The sequence below is a fragment of the Urocitellus parryii genome, chromosome 1, assembly GCF_045843805.1.
Source record: "Urocitellus parryii isolate mUroPar1 chromosome 1, mUroPar1.hap1, whole genome shotgun sequence".
NCBI classification, from domain to species: Eukaryota; Metazoa; Chordata; class Mammalia; order Rodentia; family Sciuridae; genus Urocitellus; species Urocitellus parryii.
In genome coordinates, this window is record NC_135531.1 from 265,183,573 (window position 1) to 265,204,502 (window position 20,930).

The 20,930-nt window shown below is 57.7% G+C and overlaps 1 protein-coding gene across 7 annotated transcripts in view; it reads right to left on the reverse strand.

The window, feature by feature from the left end:
* The window catches only part of Tns1 (tensin 1), a 179,403-nt gene that overhangs the window by 151,664 nt on the left and 6,809 nt on the right, over positions 1 to 20,930 (reverse strand). For 6 of the 7 annotated variants that reach the window (XM_077803528.1, XM_077803525.1, XM_077803527.1 and 3 more), the window contains exons 2-3: positions 15,406 to 15,520; positions 4,890 to 4,927 (exon numbers count right to left, since the gene is read on the reverse strand). In XM_077803528.1, coding sequence (XP_077659654.1) covers positions 4,890 to 4,927; positions 15,406 to 15,520 — 153 coding nt within the window. Of the gene's footprint in view, positions 1 to 4,889; positions 4,928 to 5,417; positions 5,437 to 15,405; positions 15,521 to 20,930 lie in introns of those variants that run through there. The other variant, XM_077803529.1, reaches the window with a different exon arrangement.

Genomic DNA, 20,930 nt, shown 5'->3' on the forward strand with positions numbered 1-20,930 from the left:
CATGGAGCTACCATGAGCCCCACCCACCTCCCAGAACCACGAAGACGCAGGAAAACGTCTTATGGATTCCGTGTGGACACAGGTGGCTGAAAATCGAAGGCAGCTTTGTTTGTAACAGCTCCGCGCTGGAAAGAGCCCAGATGGGTGGGAAATAAACTGTGGTGCAGTCACATGATGGCAAGCAACAGGCAACCCAGAAGAGGCCACTGGCTCCCACAGAAACAGAGGTGAGCCTCCCAGACACCAGGTCCCTTGAAGCAGCCCAACACAGAAGCCAACATGCATATGACTCAATTTACATGAAGTTCAAGGACGGGAAAAACTCACTTCAGACGATGGGGGTAAGAACAGCAATTGCCTTTGGGGGATAATGACTTAGAGGGGAGCAGGACTGTTTCCGGGGTGCTGTTCCCAGAACTTGCTTTAGTTCCAATCTATGTAAAATTCTTTATTTTATTTTATTGTTTTGGGTACTAGGAATTGAACCCAAGGGTGCTTTACCACCAAGCTCTATCCCCAATCCTTTTTGCTTTCCCTTTTGAGACAGGGTCTCCTGAAATTGCTGAGAGTCTTGATTAGATGCTGAAGCTGGCCTCAAACTTGTGATCCTCCTGCCTCAGCCTCTCCTGAAACAGGAGCTGATCTTTCACATTCTTTATTCCATCATTCCCTTCCTGTATCAGCCCCTCGCTATGGGCCAGGCAGTAGTCTAGAAGCTGGAGGTGCCGCCTCTCTCTCAGCCCGCCTTTGTGCAGTTGAGACACTGGTGGCATCTACTGTGAGCCAAGAGCAGAGGCCCTCCTCTCCTGACACTAGCATCTTCTTTCAAGCTGGTCCAAGTGGCAAAGAGTTGGGCACAGAATATCCAGTCTCCTTCTTGGTCTTTGCCTGTGGTGCCCAGGAAGAGAAAGGTGCCTGCCACATGGTCACTTAATCCAGCACAACCCAGCTCACGTAGCTAGAAGGCGGCAGGCAGAGAGTGCAAACTCAGGCTTCTGACTCCTGTGTCCCTACCCAACACGCCACTCCCACGGCCTCGTGAAGCCCGGCCAGCAGAGCCCTCTCTCTGGGCACCTGCAGTAGCCAGACCCCAGGATGGCCCTGTTGATTCTTACCTCATGGGAGAAACACCCTTCTGTAGGTTCCTCCTGCACCGAACACGCCTGACCTGGGCACCAGGAAGATAATGTAGAAATAATAGCATGTGTCCTAGAAGGCGGGATACTAGACATGGTGGCTGGCCCTTGTTCTTTCTTGAAAGGCTCACACTTGGGAAACCAGCCACCGTGGTAAGGACACCCAAGCAGCCTAGAGAGGGGACCATATTTGGGAGAGGATCCTCCAGCCCCAGTGTGGCCATCAGAAGACTGAGCCCCAGCCACACCTCAACTGCCATCCCATGACAGGCCCCTGGCCAGACCTGGCCAGCTAAGCCCCTTCCAAAGTCCCTAGCCTCGGAAAAACTGCATCATCAATGTCTGCTGCTGCTTTAAGCTGTGAAAATTGGGGTAATTTGTTACATGATCTTGCTGCATCTAGGGCTGAGGATGTAGGCCAGGGGTGGAGTGCCTGCCTAGCATGTTCCAATCCCTAGTGCCAAACAAACAAACAAGATACGAACTTTCATATTGCTGTGCATAAATACCACAGCCCCCTTCAGAGCCATGGGTTCCTACTGCAGGAAAAGTCTGGAAGATGGACTGTTAAGACACTCAGACCAGCCACTACAAGAATAGGCTGATTTGGAGATGATCAAGAGCGGCAAGAGATCCCCAGGGTGCCGGAGAAGTGTGGGGAAGACCAAGCAAAGCAGAAATCCCGGAGCCTCCTTTCCTCGAGTTTCTAGCGCACTTCATCTGTCTCAGTAAAGGGAACCACGTGCTCCCAGGCGCTGCCTGAGACCTGGGAGCCAGGCTTGAGCCGGCTGTCACCCACCCGTCAGGGCTCCAGGCTCTTCTGCAGAATGCATTCCACACGTGACCCCACGCACTGCTCTCCTGTGAGTCCCTGGGCCACGCCACCCGCCCAACCCACGTGGGCAGTGTGAGCAGCCTCTTGGGTCCCATCCTGGCTCCTCCTGGGCGCCTGTCCATGGCCAGAGCACTCTCCTCACAGTGAAGACTGGATCGCAGCTGCCATGCTCAGAACTCTGCAGTGTCCCACTTCCTAGCCACACCACCTTCTTCCCAGCACAATGAGCTCGTCCCACCCAGGGTCTCTGCACTGGCTGCTCTCCTCCTTCCCAGGGGTGTGGCATTGCTGGCGTCCCACCTCACTTCCTCCAAGAAGTCCTCCTGGGCCACCTCGCCTGTCCTCTCGGACCCCCTGCTCTAGCCCCACTCCTTCTTAAATTGTTTGCCTTTTTTCTGTGTGAGAGCGGGTCTCACGGAGTTGCCCAGGCTGGCCTGGAACTTGTGATCCTCCTGCCTCAGCCTCCTGAGTCACTGGGATCACAGGCATGCGCGACCATGCCCGGCTGGTTCGCCTATTTATCGTGTCTTCCCATTAGAAGGTAAGACTCATGAGGGCAAAGATCGTGCCTGTCTTGCTCCTGCAGAACAGTGTCCCGCCCATGGCAAGGGCTTAGGTAACAGTTGTTTAATGAATCCCATCTGGAGCAGGGGATGGATCAAACGACCTCCAAGTTCATCTGGTTAGAAAACCCGGAGTACAGCCCTCCGCAGTGTGCTCTGGGGCTCCGGCTGCCCTGGCCAGCAGAAGGGAAAGCCAGGAGGGGGTAAGAGCTGTGGTTTCAGGAGCAGACTTGCCAGCTGGGTGGAGCACACCCCACCAGTGGGTCCATTTCCTATAGAGGAAAATCCTATAAAAAGCCCCATCTGTCTGGCCACTGCCCTGCCTGGCCCACCCCCTCCCCTCTTGGGTGGCCTCTGGGGCTGAGCAGAGCCGGACTGCTGCAGCCTGGAGCATCTGAGCCCCCAGCAGGTGTGAGAATTGCCAGGCAGGCCGCACCCCCCGGGGAAGTCATCTTTGGCATCCCTCTGTCTCCACACACGAGGCTGCCGCCCAAGAAGGGGCCATCTTCTGCCACATTCTCTAGGTCACTGAGTCTCCCCTTTCTGGGCCCTATGTGACGAGTCCGTTCATCCCATTAGCCTTCTGCATGTATCCTTCTACTGCCCAGAGATGGAAGGGGAGGAGGAAGGGCAGGGGGGATGGAGAAATGTCTCCCCAGGCAGGAGGAATCAGAAGGAAGCACAGAGGTCCAACGACTCGGGGAAGTCACTCAACCCTGTGACACCTCGACTTCCCCATCTTTAAGTCAATATGATCTTTGGCCTCTGTTTTATGCTCTAATGGAATTAAAAGAATAAAATCTCACCATGCACATGAAATGCTTTCGAAGGCATGGCACAAAGTGTGGTACAAAGGCTCATTGCTATTAAGAGACGCAAAAGCAGGAAGAGGGGTAGGAAAACAGAGACTGGAGAGGAACCAGAAATCTGGGGTTAAGGGTAGAAAACTGCCCGAGAACAGAACAAGGAGGAGCATGGAGGGAGAAGAAGAAACTCCCCACCTGAAGATAAGGCTGAGGGGACAGAAAAGCAGGAGATAATACAAGGGGCAGAAAACTCACCATACTGATGTGCCTACAGCAAGCCACAGGCCCTTTGCACCTCAGCTAGGAGAGTGCACATCCTGGAGTCTACAGATGCGACTGGGGAGACCACATCCCTCAGCAAACAGTGTACACAGTTTAGGCAAGATCTCGGGGGCGGGGTAGGGGGCAGATCCCTCACTGATCCCTCACTCCATCAGTATCTTGCCCTCCCATCAGCATCCCTTTCCCATTGGCATAAACCATGACGCTCAGAATTCTACTCATCAAAGACCATGTTTTTGAGTACCTACTATGTGTTAGGCACAGGCTTGGCACTTCACACACCTCACCTCATTTAATCCTCATAAGGTACACTCCTTATTCCCACATCCTTGAGGATGAAACAGCTCCCAGAGGTACATGAGTTGCCCAAGGCCACCCAGCTAATAGGAAGGGAGCAAAAGACACACCAGATAGGGAGCCTCCATGGCCCATATGCTCCTCTCTGAAGCATCCTCCCTGGGGAGGATGCTTCCATTCTCTGAGCGCCTTCCCGAAAGGTCAAGTGTGAAGGGCAAAGTGGGGGAAAGGGCAGGGAGGGCAGAAGCCATGACAGGAGAAGGTGCCCAGCTGGCTGCTTGGGAAGGGAAGGCAGTCCGCCAGGCAGAGTGCAGCCTGAGCAGTTTCCTTCGAGAACTCTCAACCCACCCTGGTGTCCCCACAGCCCCATACTCCAAGCAGCGACCTAAGGCTCCTTTGTCCAGGCCTGAGAGGAGCCTGGACAGCCAGGACACAGCTCCAGTCTCCAAGCTTCAGCGGCCCAGCCAGGAAACGCTGAGGGCTACAGTGGGGCGTGACCGTGAGGAGGGGTGGGACAGTGGCTCCCACGGTACCCAGAGCCCGCGCCGCGATCCAGATCTCCATCCCCGTCCCCCACCTCCCCCGCTGGCCCGCTTCTCCCTCCCTCGGGGTCCTATGGCTTGGACACTGAATTTTCCCATGATGGCCAAATTGGGCCAGCTAGGGCTCCCCGAGGCCCGCCAGCAAATGAGGCGCATCGCTCCCTCGTTCGCCCCGACTCCGCGGAGAACCAGGAAAGCACCCTCGAGGTCCCTCCCTCGGACTCCGTCCCGCCAGCCACCTCCTGCAGGCGCGGTGCCCGCCACCCGGCCTCCCGCCCCTCCACCCGCAGCCCGCCCGGCCTTCGCCATCACCTTGACCTGCGCCCGCTCCCGGGCCCCGGCGCTTTGCATAAACAAAGAGAGGAGGAGGGACGCGGGCACCGCCCCCGCCCCGCAGGCGCCCCCGCGGTCCGGCGCGCGCCCCTTACCTTGGCCTGGCATTTCCGATGACAGGAGAAGCTGCAGACTGCGGAGGGCAGACAGAAAGAAAGTTTTAGCCGCGAGGTATGAAATGGAAACTCCGCGAAATCTCCTCCCACCCCGCCCCGGCCGGCGCTCGGAGGGAAGGAGGGAAGGAGGGAAGGAGGGAAGGAGGGAAGGAGGGAAGGAGGGAGCCCCGTAGAGGGCGGGCGCAGGGGGCGGCGGCCGCGCTCCGGGCCTGCGGGCGGGCGCCCGGGACGACCGGCCTCGGGCGGGCGCCGGAGGCGGAGGAGCGCGGGCCCGGGCGCCGGCTCCCCCGCTGGACCCCGGCCAGGGGCCGAGGGAGCCGGGACCCAGGCCCCGTGCCAGCCCCGCCGCGGAGCAAGGGCCCGTCTCGCCTTACACCCCGCGGGCGGGCAGACCCCGCCGGCCTCGCACTGCACCCTCCCGGGCGGAGGGCCCGTGCGCACAGGCAGACGGTCACCCTCCGGCACACCCAGCACCGCTGCCCGGGCCCACAGGGCTCACCCACATACCCATGCCACCCTCTGACCAGGCACCAACACTCAGGCGGTCTCGTGGAGACCCTCGGAGTCCGCCGGCCTGGCACAGATTTGGGGATACAGACGTGAACACGCTCGCACAGGCTCCATGCGCAGGAGCGCGCGCACACTCACACACAAACACACACACACACACACACACCCTCGCAACTTGCCCCCACCCCTCCCACTACCAGAAGCTGGAATCAAATTTCCTATCAGGTTCCCAAAGCCTGGAATGTCCCCAGCCCCACCTCCCCCAAAGGGCCCTGGGACTCCGTGGAGGAATCTGGCAAACCCCCTCCTCTCAGGAGCCGGCTGAGGGGTCTCCTGGGCTGATTTCCGCGCTGACTTGGGTCTTGTCTGCCCCAGACGCACTGAAGCACGTGGGTGGGGCACTGGAAAGAGGAAGACCCTCAGACCCAAAAGGCCAGCAGCCACACACAGCCCAGGGCCACGCTCACACTACCCTGGCCACTGAGCACACAGTCTATGGCGCTTTGCCCCCACTCAGCTTGGAGCCCACCTGATTCTCAGAAAAACGCAGCTGGGGGGTCTCAGGTAGGTGAAGGCCCCAGGCAGGGCGGGGAAAGAAGCTCCAGGGCTCTCCACCTGGGGACTCTGGTTTGTTTGAGGCATCCTTTGGGCGTGAGGGTGGGAGAGGCTGCAGGCAAACTGGGTGGAGCCTGGGATGTGACCTTGGCACTGGCCCTAGCTTAGGACCTTCTCCCAACCCAGTCCTGGCCCAGTTCAGGCCTGTGACTCAGCTGGTGGTGAGCAAGGCTTTCCTGACCCCCAACAGCCAGGGACATCACCCTGGCCACACCAGGACACATTCCCCTTGGCCACCTGAGGCACACCCACTGGTCTAGCGCTTTGGCTTCTCAGCTGTCCCCATGCTCCTTACCCCAGGTGGCAGCTGTCTCCCTTTCGGAAGGTGTTCCCTCTCTGACCCCAGCAGCTTCCCAGCCCCACCCCCGGGCCCTCTTTGTGGCCAGGGAACACAGAATTGAGAAAGCCTCAGCCTTGAGGCCTGAGTCTGCAAGGCCCTCCCTGGGCCGCTGCCTCCAGATCCAGGGACCTCCCCATTGGCCAGCTGTGGGCTCTGTCAAGAATGGGACACCTCCCTCTCCCTCTCTCTCCCCACCACCACCACCACACACATGCACACAGAAAACGGGCAACGCAGGACAGGCTTCATAAATGTTTGGGTTGGAGCTGACTGGAGATCCCTGGAGTGTGTGCTGATAGCCACCCCACTCCCTCTCAGCCTCTTCCTGTCCTGTAACCCCCCCTCAACATCTCATGGTCAGAGGCAGCTCTCATGTCCACCTCTCAACCCCAGTCTAGACACCAGGATCACAGGGGGGGTCAGAACCTGGTCTTCCAGCCTCTCCGTGTTTCTGACAGTTCCCATAAATCAGCGAGCTCACTCCTACCTCAGGCCCTTGGCTCTTGCGGCTCCAGCTGCTGGGGACATTCCTCACCCTCTACTGGGTGGAATCTCTCTTGCCCTCTGGAATCCTTTCAAAGCCATCTCCTCAAAAGGACCTTTCCTAACCGCCCAAATTCGAGTGGGTCGCCCCTGTTCTTAGTCAGCTCCTGATCATTTCCTTCTCTGCACAGTTCACCATCTGAAACATCTCCAGTAATTTCCAGTAGCTTATTTATAGATCAGTGCCCATGTCCCCACACCACGTCCCCAACAGCCAGGACGCTGTCTGCTTCAGGTCTGAAGGACCGGACAGCATCTTTGTGCAAATTAGACAAAGGTCCACCATCTGGGCAGGCCAGCCCCATGACACACAGCTGGGGATGAGTGTGCTCTGTCCCTGTGGAAATGGAGAGGAGGACCCTTTCCCCAGGTAGGTCCCGCCCTGTGCCAGGACCCACCGCATGACAAGCAGAGCGTGGGCTGATTCCAGGGCTCCCTCCAGCAGACACCCTTGGAGGTGCCCAGCCTGCACAACTGTACAGGGCAGCCTGCCTGGCACAGAGGGGCAGGCGGTCAGCAAATGCCCTCAAGTGGAAACCAGGAGGAGAAATCTTTGGGCAATCTTGGTACAGTGTGCCCAGTGCCCCCCTCCGCCCCAGCCTGCCCTTGGCTGTGTACAGCAGGGGGTAAGAAAAGACCTCCACTAGTTCCCCGCCCAAAAGTCAAAAGCTCAGCAAACTGAACACAAGTGGCAAGTGGTAGGTTCCCATCAGGTCCAAGTGATCAAGCCCCATCTTCAGAAGCACCTACCCTCCACCCCAAGGAGGCCTTCCCTCTGAGTCCCCTCCAGGGGTGCCTCTTTTGCATTCTTGATCACCTTCTCAGGTCTTCTCCCGAGGGGCAGTGCTTCCTACTGTCTACCTGGTCTCCCTCGTGCTGTCATCTGAAGCATGGGCAAGCACCTCTCAGAGCAATGAACCATCCAAGGGTGTCACGGAGCGTTCTGTTCCTAGCTCACACCTTCTATCAGCCTCCCCCACTCTGACACTGCCATCAGCGCTACAGCTTGGATCTGGTGTCCCCCTGAGATCCCTGTAGTGATGGCGTGGTCCCCACCCTGTGGCACAGTTGGGAGGTGTGGGAGGACACTGGGCCATGTGGGCATGCCCTGGATGAGGATATGGGGACCATGGCATGAGCCACGACGCTCTGTGCCCCCATTGGCCCAAAGAACGGGGCCGAGTGACTGGACTGAAGCTGAGCCACTGTAAACTGTCTTCCTTCACATTGATGTACCTCCAGGTTTTCGTCGCCGTGAGTGAGTGGAACTCTGACTGAAGGAACTCTGACTGACACACAGTGCAGCAATGTGGCATGTGACTTCCCAGGCAAGGCCATCAAGCCACTCTGACCTCAGCCTCAGTCTCCTGATGACTCACCTGGGGGAGGGCAGTCCCCGTGTTGAGGGGACGCAGGGGCAGCCCAGTGGGGCAGCCATGTGAGGAGGAGCTGAGGCCCCGAGCCACCAGCCAGCCCCAGCCGGGCAGGCCTGGGAGGGTGCCGTGCTGGGAGGGGACCGTCCGGGCCTGCAGATGAACACAGCCTGCTCACACCTTGGCCCAGCTTTTGAGAGACCCTGAGCCAGAACCAGTCGATAAACCACGGAGTTTGGGGATCGCTTTCTACACAGCCACCGAGAACGAATCTAGAGGCCAGAGCTCAGGAGCCAGGCACAGAGGCACACCCCTGTCATCCCAGAGACTGGGGAGGCTGAGGCAGGAGGATTGCTAGTTTGAGGCCTCCCTCAGCAACTTAGGGTGTAGCTGAGTGGTGGCGGGGTAGGGATGTGGCTCAGAGGATTCAGTCCCCAGGAAAAACCCAGCCACACACGGAGACCTGCCCTTCGTGGAAGAGGCAGAGCAGCTGCCCAGGGCTGTCTGGAGGCCGGGTCCCCCGCAGGCCTGTGGTCTCACGCTCCTGCACCTGCCTTTCCCCCGAGAACCCTCGGATTGACAACACCTGCACAGGAGGGCCCCCAGCTCTCCTCCCGCTGTGCTGTGGCAGCCCATGGATAAGGTCAGCTGACCCCTTGCTGTGTCCCTCCTGAATTTACAAGCTGGATCCTAAGGCCCAATGTCACAGCACTAAGAGGTGGGGCCTGCAGGAAGTGGCCAGGCCACGAGAGTTCTGCCCTCCTGAAAGGCCCTGGGCAGCCTGTTGCCCTTGCATCCCTCCAATCTCAATGTCCACCCGCTCTGGAAACAGACCAGGCCTCCCCAGACAGGATCTGCCGGTGCCTTGATCCTGGACCTACAGCCTCCAGAACTGTGGGCCATGAACTTCCGTTGTTTATAAACGACCCAGTCTAAAGCATTTTGTTACAGAAGCACAACAGACGGAGACGCTGCCCCTCACAGTTGCCACCTGCCTCTTCCTCGAGCCAAGAAGGAAAAACCTGGGTTCCAGCCCTGAAGCTGTCTGTCCCAGCCTGAGGCTGCAGGACACTCCCTCCCCAGGGGCCATTTCTCACTGGGGCCTGCAGCAGGTGCGGGAAGAACAAGGTAGGAACCGGCAGCACCCTCCCCTGGCACTGTCCCTCAGGTGCCCAGGCCCTCCCTGGACACGTCTTGGGCTGACCGGGGCCTTCCAGCTCTAGGGCCTTGCAACCAGACCCCCACGGCACCCTCCAGAATCAGCACCCCTGCAAGGCGAGGCCCAGGGCAGTGCCTGTGACCACAGCTCCGAGGACACCAGCAACCCCGGGCCTGCCATGGATGTCCACAGTGTCCACAGGGCAGGGCCAGTGGTGGCCTGCGAGGGAGCAGAGCCCCTGGGGGACAGGCCCTTGGGTACCCGCTAGGGGGAGAACTGCGCCCCACGCACAGCCCTTGGCTACGGCTCCCACCCCAGCTGGCTGCCGGACGCTGTCCTGGGGTGGCTTCCTGCTCTCGGGAACACAGGAAGCCAACATTGTTGGGATCTAAATGGCCTTTTCCTCCTGGTCTCGCGTCGGAAAATGAGCACATGGCCTCAGTGTGCACCAGCGTGCCTAGCCCGGCCTCCCACCACCTCAGAGGGGCTGGCCTGCCCGCCCACCTGCTCTCCAGGCCACTCGCTCGGCCTTGCCCTGCCCACTGCTCATGGCCTGGGCTGGAAGTAGGCAGTGGTTCATTTCATTGTTAATTTGGCCAAGCCACAGTACCCAGATGTTTAGTCAAACATCACTCTAGATGTTTCTGCAAAGTTATTTTTAGATGGGATTAACATTGAGATCATTAGACTTTGAGTAAAGTATGTTCCCCTCCATTATGTGGGTGGGCCTCGTCCAACCCGTTGAAGGCCTTTATAGAAAAAGACCTTCCCAAGAAGAGGAAGTTCTGCCCGCATACTGCTTTTGAACTTGAACTACAGCTCTTCCTTGGGTCTCCAGCCTGGGGCCCACCTACAGATTTCTGACTTGCCAAAACTCCATAACCACACGGGCCAAACCCTTAAAAATAAAGCTCTAGGGGGCTAGGGCTGGGGCTGGGGCTGGGGCTCAGCAGTAGCACACTTGCCTGGCATGTGTGAGGCACTGGGTTCGATTCTCAGGACCACATATAAATAAGTAAAATAAAGTCTATCTAAAAAAAATATTTTTAAAAAATAAAAAATAAATCACTCTCTCTCTCTCTCTCTCTCTCTCTCTCTCTCTCTCTCTCTCCCCCTCCCCCTCCCCCCACTCACATCCAGTTGGTTCTGCTTTTCCTGAGAATTCTGACTAATACAAGGTGTCTCGGGGTAGTCAGGGGAGGGGTAGCCAGGGGGCACCGTGTGGTTCCAAAGTAGGAACAAAGAAACCTTCGAGATCATCCCGCCCAGTGGTTTTCTGTTTCATTTTAAAGCTAAACTGTTCATGCAGACGGTTTGGAATCCGAGTGACGCTGGTTAGGATGGAATGGATCTGTTAATCCCAGGGACTGGGCTCTGATCTGAGCACTCTGTGTAGTATCTCACTTAACCCCTACAGGCACACCAGGAGGGGGGTATTGCTATTTCTCCCATTTTAAAAGTGAGTCAACAGGCTCCAAGCAATGAAGCAGTCTGCCCCAGGTCTCACTAATAGGGCCAGAGCTGGGATTGAATCCGGAGCCTTCTTCTAAGCCCTGTGAGAGACTGTCACATCGTCCCACCTACTCCTATATTTAACTCCTCAAACAAGAGCTTTTCTGGTTCAAAGGGGCAGGGGTTCCAGAGCCCTGATCAAGCCTCCCCTTTCCTCACCTCTAGGGCCCCTAGAGCACCCCCAAGCACCTGACGGCTCCTTTGGAATGCAGTTCAGATCCTCTGGTCTATTCCAACCCCTTCATTTTAAAGAGAAAAAAGGGGGAAATCGGTTCCAGGGGAGGTAAGCAGCTCTCCCAAGGTCACCCAACCGGACAGTGGAAAGTCAGGACCAGCAACCCAGGTCTTCACTGGGGTCGGCAGTGACCGAATGCATGGTTACACGGCGTACGTGGATGAATATGTGACCGCGAATTCCACTGATATGTGGGATAATCATATAATTATCATGCACTGATGAAAACATGGGGAAATAGACAAAAATGAGTAGTGTCCAAAAAAAGAAAAAGTGACCCGGGGTTTTCCATTCTATCAGGAGCCTCTGGTGGCTCCACGAAGGTCCTCAGAGAGAAGGTGGGAGTTGGGGATCCTCCGTGACACAGGGAGAGGAGCTCCCAGGACCAGGGTCCCCCCAGTCCATCCTCTGGGTGGGCTGGTGCTGTTGTCTTCCCAGGTGTGTCCCGCTTTAAGGAAGCGTCAGGTGACTGTCCCCCTTCTACATTGAGAAAGGAAGTGGCCCAAGCCTGGGCCCCAGACCAGGCCCAGATGGCAGCCCTTGGGCTCCTGAGCCGGCCTTCTGGTCCTTTCCCTTGGGTTTCAGCCTAGAGGGAAACTAGGATTTTGAACCAGGCTCTGAGTCCCTCAGCCTCCCTCTGAGGTCTCCCGTGTTCTCCGGCCCCTGGAGCCCCTCCCCGAGGCCTGGTGGGAATGCAGTTTGGACCAAGGAGCTCCCACACGGCCCTCAGGACCCAGCCCACCCTTCCTGCTGCACACTGGGTCACCCTGACACCACAGCCTAGGGACGGGCTGTGTGTCTGTCTTCCATGGCCAGCGGCTGGCTCTTGGCACCAGCACCTGGCACAGTCTAGGTCCAGGTGACAGCTCTGCTTATGAGCGTCAGGTGGCCACACAGGTGCCTGGAGGGGTGACGTAGCAGGGTTCACTGAAGAGGTCTCCGGCTTTCACAGAGTCCCACAGGGAAACGTCCCAGGCCCTTCCACTGCCTGGGCCTCAGAGAGAATCCTGAGCCCAGCTCCCTTGTCTCTCATGACAAGTGACTCACCCCAGGCCACACAGGGTGTCCAGGCCACCCCTCACCGTCCTCTCACCCCTCTCTGTATCCTTCACTCAGAGCCGTGGTCCCTGGCATCAGCCCCCCTTATTCACACACAGAACCTCATTGTTCTACCCATAACCAGCCCCTGGGAGACGCAGGACGAGGCTCGCTGCTAACCCCGTCGCACACAGCCACGGCCCCGCCAAGTCAGAGGCTCCGGTCCCTGCCGCCTCTCTGCCTGCACACCTGCTGCACCTGGACAGCTGTCCACCTTAGTTCCTTGTCCTCCCTGCTTGTCGTTGAGTCTCCTAGAACCAGGCTGGACTCCAGGTCCCCTGACTCCCTCAACGTCCAGCCCTCCTATGGGCCGGGGGTGTGGGGAGAAAAGCCACAGGGCAGGGCCTCCAGGGGGAAGCAGGTGGCTGCCCCAGGCTCCCAGATGGAGGGCTTCCCCAGGGCCTGTCACCCCCAGCAGAAGCTCCCTCAGTGCTGAAAGCCCTGTGGAGACTGTGAATTCAGGGCCCTGATATTCTGCACCCCACCCCACCCGTCACCTAATCTAGATGCTGGCCCCAGCTCAGGCCAGACTTGAGGACAGAGAAACCAGAGGGCTCAGGAAGCCTTGGAGCTGGGCTCTGAGTAGAATGTGGGCTGGGGCTTCCTCTGCCCTGGCCCTCCCAGGAACAACCTGTACAACTCTTTCTGGTGGCCCTGGATGGGTGGGTGGGTGGGAGGGTGGATGATGGGATGGATGGGTGAGATGACTGGATAGAGGATGGATGGGTGATGGATAAAAGGATCTATTCACCTTGTGCCACCACAATCTCCAGGTTCCAAAGCACAGAGGGTGGATCCACTTTCTCCTTTGCCACCCGTGAGGCCAGGCCTGCAGAGGGTGACATAGGGCTCTGGTGCCAGGAGTCTCCCCTCTTTGTGGTACTGGCCCCTGGGCCTTTGGTAGCTCAGCCCTGCCACCTAGTGGTGCTCTGGAGTATAGCCCTGGCTTCCTCCCCTCTTTCTGGCCAACCTTCCACTCTCCACCGGTGCCCAGTGGGGCTGCCAAACAAGCTTGGCCATCCACCCTCCTCTCTGGTCCACACCAGCAGGGCCAGGCTGGGATCTGGGTGAGATTAGGGCCACCTCTTGTTCACCTGGGGAGCTTTACATAAGTCAAGATCCCCTGTCAACCCAAGCACTCAGGCCAGGTCAGCTGGGAAACCCAGGACCAAGGTAGGAAGTAGCCAAGGAAGACTGTAGCCAGAGATGTGCCTGAGGTGACACAGTGAGAGTCCCTAGGACTTCCTTCTAGCCCTACACCCCAGCTGCCTCCTCTCCCAGCAGCTCTGGAAGTTCCTGGGTGAGGGGAAGGGAGAGGCTGGAGGAGAGGGGGAGGGGAAACTAGCTTATGCAGCCTCAGGTGGGTGGGGTGGGGACTGTTATTAGACAAAATGCAAACCCCTCCCTCGCAGCACCTCTCCACATCTCTGGCTGGCACCCTAAGCCACCAGCAAGTCCCAGGCAGACCTCTTGGGAGGAGGGCGACACCATGTGGCTGATTTTGGTATTGCAGAAGTTCTGTGGGACGCCTCCCCTCCTGCGGGGTATCCCCAGCCTGACTTCAGTTAAGGACCATAAATAACCCTCTGCCTTTCACCCATGGCAGACCGGCCTGGAAGGCCATCCACACACACGCTCCCATAGGCTCAGTCCCTTGCACATTTCCAGCCACACAATCCTGCCTCCAACACCCAGCCGAAAGGCCTCGACTCCCCCAGAGACACCTGAAAAGCCCAGTGTCACCCTGCCAGCCTGGGCAAGAGATATGACCACCACCAGCCTCAGTCGCCTCATCTGTAAGATGGGGATGGCACCGGGGCCTGCCAGACGCTGTGAGCAGTGATGAGGTCAGGCCGGTGAGTACATGGTGCTCAGTAAGTGCTGCAGAAATCCTCTCCCCAGCCCAGCTCAGACTGCAGCATGGAGCGAGGCAGCAGGAAGAGAGGCCACTGGGGAGGACCACATGAGCAGGACTCCAGGGCAAGAGAGAGCCCTGCCCACTGGCAGAGTTGACACAGTGGCCTTCGTGGGGCGCAGCTGGTTTGAGGATGCGGTTGGAGGCGGGGACGTGGGGCAGGGAGCTGGGAGGGCTGATTCTGTCAGACCCCACATCGTGGGAAGGCTGGGCTCCATCTTAAGGGTAGCGGAAGCCCCCCAGCCTTAGCCAGGGCAGGGACTTGACTAGATTTACACTTTCATGTCCCACGGGAAGCTGGTGCAGAGCTGGATTAGAGAAGAGTGCTCAGGAAATGGTGGCTGCCCTTGGCCATCCAGGGGAGACGCTGGCAGCTGAGCCAGGGATGCTGTGGGGGAGCTCAGCGACTCTAGCTGCCTTCGGGGCCCTAGTGATTGAAGGAATGTGGGGCGAGGAGAGGAAGGCATCTGGCAGGGCCACGGGTTGGAGAGTGGCATGGGTCCAGAGCCTGCTGCAGGGGCTCCTGTGACTCCCCCATGATCTGGGACAAGACACCAACTTCTCTGGAGCAGCGATGGCCACACTCCGGCCTTTCCAGGAACATATGAGAATAGGGATTGGAAAGCCCAGCAGCCAGCCCGTCCTCCCCTGACTCTGATCTGAGGCCTCTTAAGTTACCCCAAGCTGCCACAAGGGGAGGAATGTGGCTTGGCTTCTTTGCAGTACTCCCAGGGCCAGCCACACGCCACCCACACACCTTCCACACACCACCCACATGGCTTCCACAGGCCCTGCAACACCTCAGCCACGTGACCTCCAGGTGCCTTCCCCACACCCTCCCCACGGTTCCCACACCCCAGCCAACGAGCCATCCGCACACCACCACATGCTACATGCTACGCACGCGCCCTTCCCCACACCGTTTGCATGCCTTAGGGTGCCAGCCAGACGTTCACACCACGCACAAGGTTACTCAGCTCATCCTCAAGCCACCTGCCACGCCCATGCCACCCACCACCTGCCACGGGCCACCCACACGCTCCTACACACCACCACCCAGGGAGCCCAGCCTCCTTCCCCACGTGAGAACCAGGCACCCGCTCAGAACCCAAGGACACGTGCCAGCAGAGTTCCAGTCTGAGCTGGGCTTCCCCTGGTGACCCGCTCCCCCAGCTCCAGTCAGCCAGCCGCTCACCTTTGCAGGTGCAGCCCTCCCGGGTGATGGCCTGTCGGCAGATACCACAGGGCTTCACCTTCTTGAAGGTCTTCACCTTGAAGTGGTGGGTCTTGGGGGCCTCCAGATCCTCTGGCTGTGGAAGGAGAGGCACAGGGGTCAGCCTGGGGTGAAGGCTGGGGTCCTGGGGAGGGGCTGGGGCTCTGGAGGAGGAGGAGGCAGGAGGAGGGAGGAGGGGAGGCCAGAGCCCCTTTGTGGGCGGAAGGAGGGAGGAGGTGCCCAGGAACTGTAAACAGTGTGAGGTGACCAGACACTCACCCTGGGCTCAAGGACTTGCATGGAGTCCATGATGAGGGTTCAGACAGCACCTGAAGACTGAGAACCCTGGGATCACAGACCCCTCTGTGTCTTACCAGTCATTTTTTTTTTATTTACTTTATTCTTGGGGCATGGCTTTCCCACAGTGTAGTGCAAGAGTTAAACGTGCAAGAGCAACTTGGGCATGGTGGTACACACCTGTAATCCCAGCAGCTTGGGAGGCCGAGGCAGGAGGATCACAAGTTCAAAGCCAGCCTCAGCAGAAGCAAAGCCATAAGCAACTCAGTGAGACCCTGTCTCTAAATAAAATACAAAATAGGGCTGGGGATGTGGCTCAGCGGTTGAGTGCCCCTGCGTTGAATCCCTGGTACCCCAAAATAAATAAATAAATAAATAAATAAATAAATAAAAATTAAAGAGTTTAAATGTCCTGCTTAATTGAGCTGAGCTGTGGCTCAGAGGTTGTCTGGTGTGTGGGAGGCCCTGGGTTCCATCCCCAACACCCCAAAACAGAAAGGTTTTGCTAAATACAACTTGATACATGTGCACCCCATATAGCCAAGCCCCAGAAGGCTCACTGCTGACCCCTCCCAGTCAGCGCCTCCCCTACATAAATCTCACTGGGACTTCTCTCCAAAGAATCATTGCGTGTCTTTTTGGTTTGGGGGGGTTTCGTTGGTGATGGTGGTCTTTGGTGGTGGTGTTTGGTGTGTGTGTGTGTGTGTGTGTGTGTGTGTGTGTGTGTGTGATGCAGTACTGGGGATCAAACTCAGGGACACTCTGCCACTGTGTTGAAGCCCCAGTCCTTTTTATTTATTTATTTTTATTTTGAGACAGAGTCTTGCTGAGTTGCTAAGGCTGGCCTCCAACTTGTGATCTCCCTGCCTCAGCCTCCCCGGTCTCTGGGATGAGAGGTGCACGCCCTGGAGCTGAGTACCATTTTGCCAGGGTTTCGACTTCCTGACGTGGTGCTGCGCGTACTCTGTGTCCGGCTTCCCTCATGCAACACTAATCTGTGAGATGCCCCCACCTTGTCCCATGTCCCTTCTGGGCCCATGCTCTGTGGTATTGCTCTTACAGATACAGCAGGCACCCATCATTTCACTGCTGATGGTCCTCGATGTGCCACCCATGTCCCAGCAGGTGGGTTCCTCCCCTCTCTCACTCTCTGCCCCTCCCCACACCCCCAGTGCAGGGGGCCTCTTCTATCTTTATTTTTACTTCCTATTCTCTGCATTATGAAAACATGCATCACAATTTTGTCTGTCTCTTGGGCAGTCTGGGATTGACCCAGGACCTTGTGCTTGCTAAGCACGTGCTCTGCCTCTGAGCTACGCTCCAGCCTATGACAATGTTAAAATTCCTATTTTAAACTGCACTGCCAAGCACGTGAGAAGAGGGAAGACAGGTGGTTGGGCTCCTCCTCTCTGTCTGACTTGCCAGAAGTCCTTGGCCACTAACCACTCTCCCCTCCCACTGGCCACAGCACCACACCCCTCAAGCACTTGTTGACTTTTGTTTTGTTGTGTTTGTTTGTGTTTGTACTGAGGATTGAACAACCAGGGAGTGCTCTACCACTGAGCCACATCCCCAGCCCTTTTTATTTTTTATTTAAAGACAAGAATCTTGCTAAGTTACCTAGGGCCTTGCTAAGTTGCTGAGGCTGGCTTTGAACTCATGATCCTCCTGCCTCAGTCTCCCAAATCACTGGGATTACAGGCATGTGCCACCACGTCCAGCTCCCCCAGCCCTTTTTAAAAATTTTTGTTTTTAGACAGAGCCTTGCTAAGTTGCCCAGGTTGGCCTTGAACTTGTGAACCTCCTGCCTCGGCCTCTTGGGTGGCTTGGATCACAGGTGTGCGCCACTGCACCCAGGTTTTATCCGTCTTTGTAACCATGCAAGGAAACACACTGAATTGCAAAACCCCTCATAGACGGGCCCACTCTGGGGTCCCAGTCCAGGCCCAGGCTGGGGGAGCTCCCAGGTCGGAGGACTCCCAGGGAGAGACTCCTGCCCCAGGCACTCCCCTAGTGTCTACCCCAACTCTTCCTTTTCCTGCAGGGGCAAGGAGTTCACTGCAGAAGGGAGTCCTGGGGGAAAGAGAGCATTAAAAAAAAGTAAGAAAATCAGATAAAATGAAACAGAGTCCAAGACAGAAGCCAGAAAGGCAAAGAGGCAGAGAGAAATAGAGACAGAGAAAGTGAGAGAGACAGAGAGAACCAGGCGGTGGGGGTAATAGAGACAGACGAGGGGGAAAGAAGACCAAGATAAACACAGAGACAGGACAGCACACAGGAGCATGAGTAGATGAAGACACAGAGACCCAGAGGGACCCAGAGGACCACAGAGGGACAGACGGACAAAAGGACACGGGAGCTGCCAACAGCCAAATCTGCAAAGATCAGAGCATCCAAATACATAATGATAGTGAAGGCTTCAATGAGCCCATTGTGGTACAAACAAATGAATGAGTGATTGGATGTTTGATGAGAAATAGGATATTTACCTAGTCTTAAGGCACTTTCCACCCCATAGTCATAAATTATACGGGGGGGGGGGGTGCATAACTTTTCCTGGCAGGCTCCGCTTTCATCAAGTGATCAAAGTTCCCATTCCCAGCGAAGGGACAAATGGAAGTCACGGGCCTCGGAGCAGGTGACAGAGCAGAACATCACCTCTCCCATATCTCTGCCAAAAAGCCACAACCTGAATCTAATCAGGAGGAAACATCAGGCCAACACAGACTGAGGCACAGTCTTCAAATTAAATGGCCTGGAATCTTCAAGTGTGATGAGGTCATAAATATCAACGCAGACAGAGATTCCCGGGCTGGAGGAGACTGGACGAGTGACAACCAGACACAAGGGCACATTCTGAACTGGAGTCTTTGGATGCCCATAAAGGACATCGTGGGGACAACTTCCAGGGAGCCTGAGGATCAGACAGCAGTAACTCATCAATGCCAGTCTCCTGATTTTGATGGCTGCGTGGGATTAGGTAGGAGTCCTTAAAGAAAACTCAGGAAAGTATGTGGGGAGCGGGTGGGGGGCCATGTGTCAGCAACTAACTGTCCAGTAGTTCAGAAAGAAAAGGTGGTGACACTGTGCACTCAGCCTGTCTGAAGAGTAAGACTGCTTTGAAATTCAAAGAGACCCAGAGAGGAGGCAGGAGGGGGTGGCTGTGGAAACCCAGGTTATAAAGGTCCAGAGAGCAAAGCACGGAGCAGGAGGGGGCGGAGCCCAGCAGGCCCTGATGCAAGCCCCTAGGAACCAGGCGGCAGGTTCTAGGAGCCTTAGCCTGGGGTGGGAGGGACGCCTCCTCAGTGCTCCCCACCGCACAAGGAGGGTGGTAAGTCCCTCTCAGTCTGCCGCCTCACCTCCTGCTCCCCATCCTAGGCGCAGGCTGGCAGCTTTCCCAGGGAGGGGGCCCAGGCCAACGTCAACTGCAGAACCCCTGGCCTGGGACAGGGGAGGTGCAGGGAAGGGGCCTGGGCTCAGTCTAAGAGCTCTCTCAAACCTGAAGCACCCCCCAAGTCTGCCTCTCCCCACTAAGTCCGGCTCAGCTCCCTGTCCCCGCTGTTCCCCAAATCTCCTCCCCACAAAGCCCAGGGAAGGAAGCCAGCTCCCGAGCAAAGGAGGGCAGTGGAGGCCTTGCTGCCCAGTGAGCTGATGGGCAGCAAGCACAGGCTCCCAGACTGGCTAGCAAATGCCCAGGCACCCCGTCCCTGGCTCCTATCACCTGCCCAGCCCCATAAAATCTGCGTTCACAAAATCTCCCCCACCGTGGTGGAGCACAGGCACAGTTTTAGGTACACCCTGAGCCCCCTAAGCATCCCCGAGAGACACCCCAGCACACCTCTGCCCCTGACAGTCCCTGGCTCAGGGTGCACTGGGATGGGAGACTCAAGATTTGCCTCCTGTGCTGTGCAGCCTTGAGAACCTCTGCAGCCTTCTCTGGGCCTCACAGTCTCCAGATGCAAATGGGAGGCTTTGAACCAGATAGTCTGAATTAGACAGTATGGGACACAATGGGACAGTCCTTTTGAGATGAAGGGCTTGGGAGCAGTGGATGGGACATGCTAATGGTGACAGAGCAGAAGGTCTGAGGAGACCTCAGGCCTCTGATAAGAGGCTGTGAAACGCTGGTGTGAAGGAGGAGACCAGCTCCCAGCAAGTGGCCCCAGCTCTGTGACCTCCACGCCCCTGCTGAGAAACAGGTGTCCTGTGATCCTGTGGAAAGGGCAACCACAAATGGAGGAGCGTCTCCAGAAATGGTGGAGGAGACCACTGAGGTCCGTTAGCCTCCTGTCTTCAACACCTGAAGGGGCTGTCACTGGAGAAGGGAGCAGATGTGCCCGTGAGGCACCGAGGGCCCAACAAGCGAGGGGCCCCACTACCCAGAAGCACAGAGACACCCACATGGTGAAAGGTGGACTGAGAGGGAATTGGGGCGTCTGGCTGGCCCCTGCCCCCTCCCCAGGCCGGCTCTGCAGGCACAGGCAGAGGATGTCAGCGAACCCCATAAAGTAAACGAGCCCATAAAGCGCAAAGTGCTGTTCCAGGGCCACGGCTTGTTGTGACAGTGATCATCACCTTCCTGACAAGTGGCAGGCAGCCGCGTGAGGCAGCCCGTGGCCCTGCCTGCGCTGGGTTTGCTGGAGAAATTCAGGGGCACATCAGGAAGCCACCTGTGTCCCCACCCACACCTCCCGTGAGAGGCAGAGCAAGGCCAAGGGGTCCAGCCCAGGCGTCCTTCCACCCGCAGGGCAGGCCCACGGGGAAGCAGGGGCTCTCCCGGCCCTAGGGACGCCCGGGTCCCTCCCTCCGGTGTAGCCTGCCTGCCAGGGCGGCCCAGTCACAGGGGTGCGGCACATCTGGCTTGGACGGCCTTGGCGGGAGTCCTTGGCCCTGGGTGGGAAAAGCTGCTTGCGGGTTCCTCCCAGGCCCGTGGGGCAGAGCAGCGGGAGGAGGTGACGGTGGTATAAAGGGGGTGATAGCCCAGGCTCCCCCAAGAAAGTTCCTCAGCTTTGCCCCGACAAGGCTCCCCCTGGCCCAGCAGCCTGGGGACAAGCCTGCCAGCCAGTGAGCAGGGCAGCCCGGAGTGGGTGCGCGAAATGAGACCAGGACACTTCAACCTCCCCCCCTCCTGGCCAACCACCCCCGAGGTCCCCTCTCCCCTGGCCAGAGGCCTGCTGGGCCGCCCAGATTCCAGGAGTCCCAGGGGCATC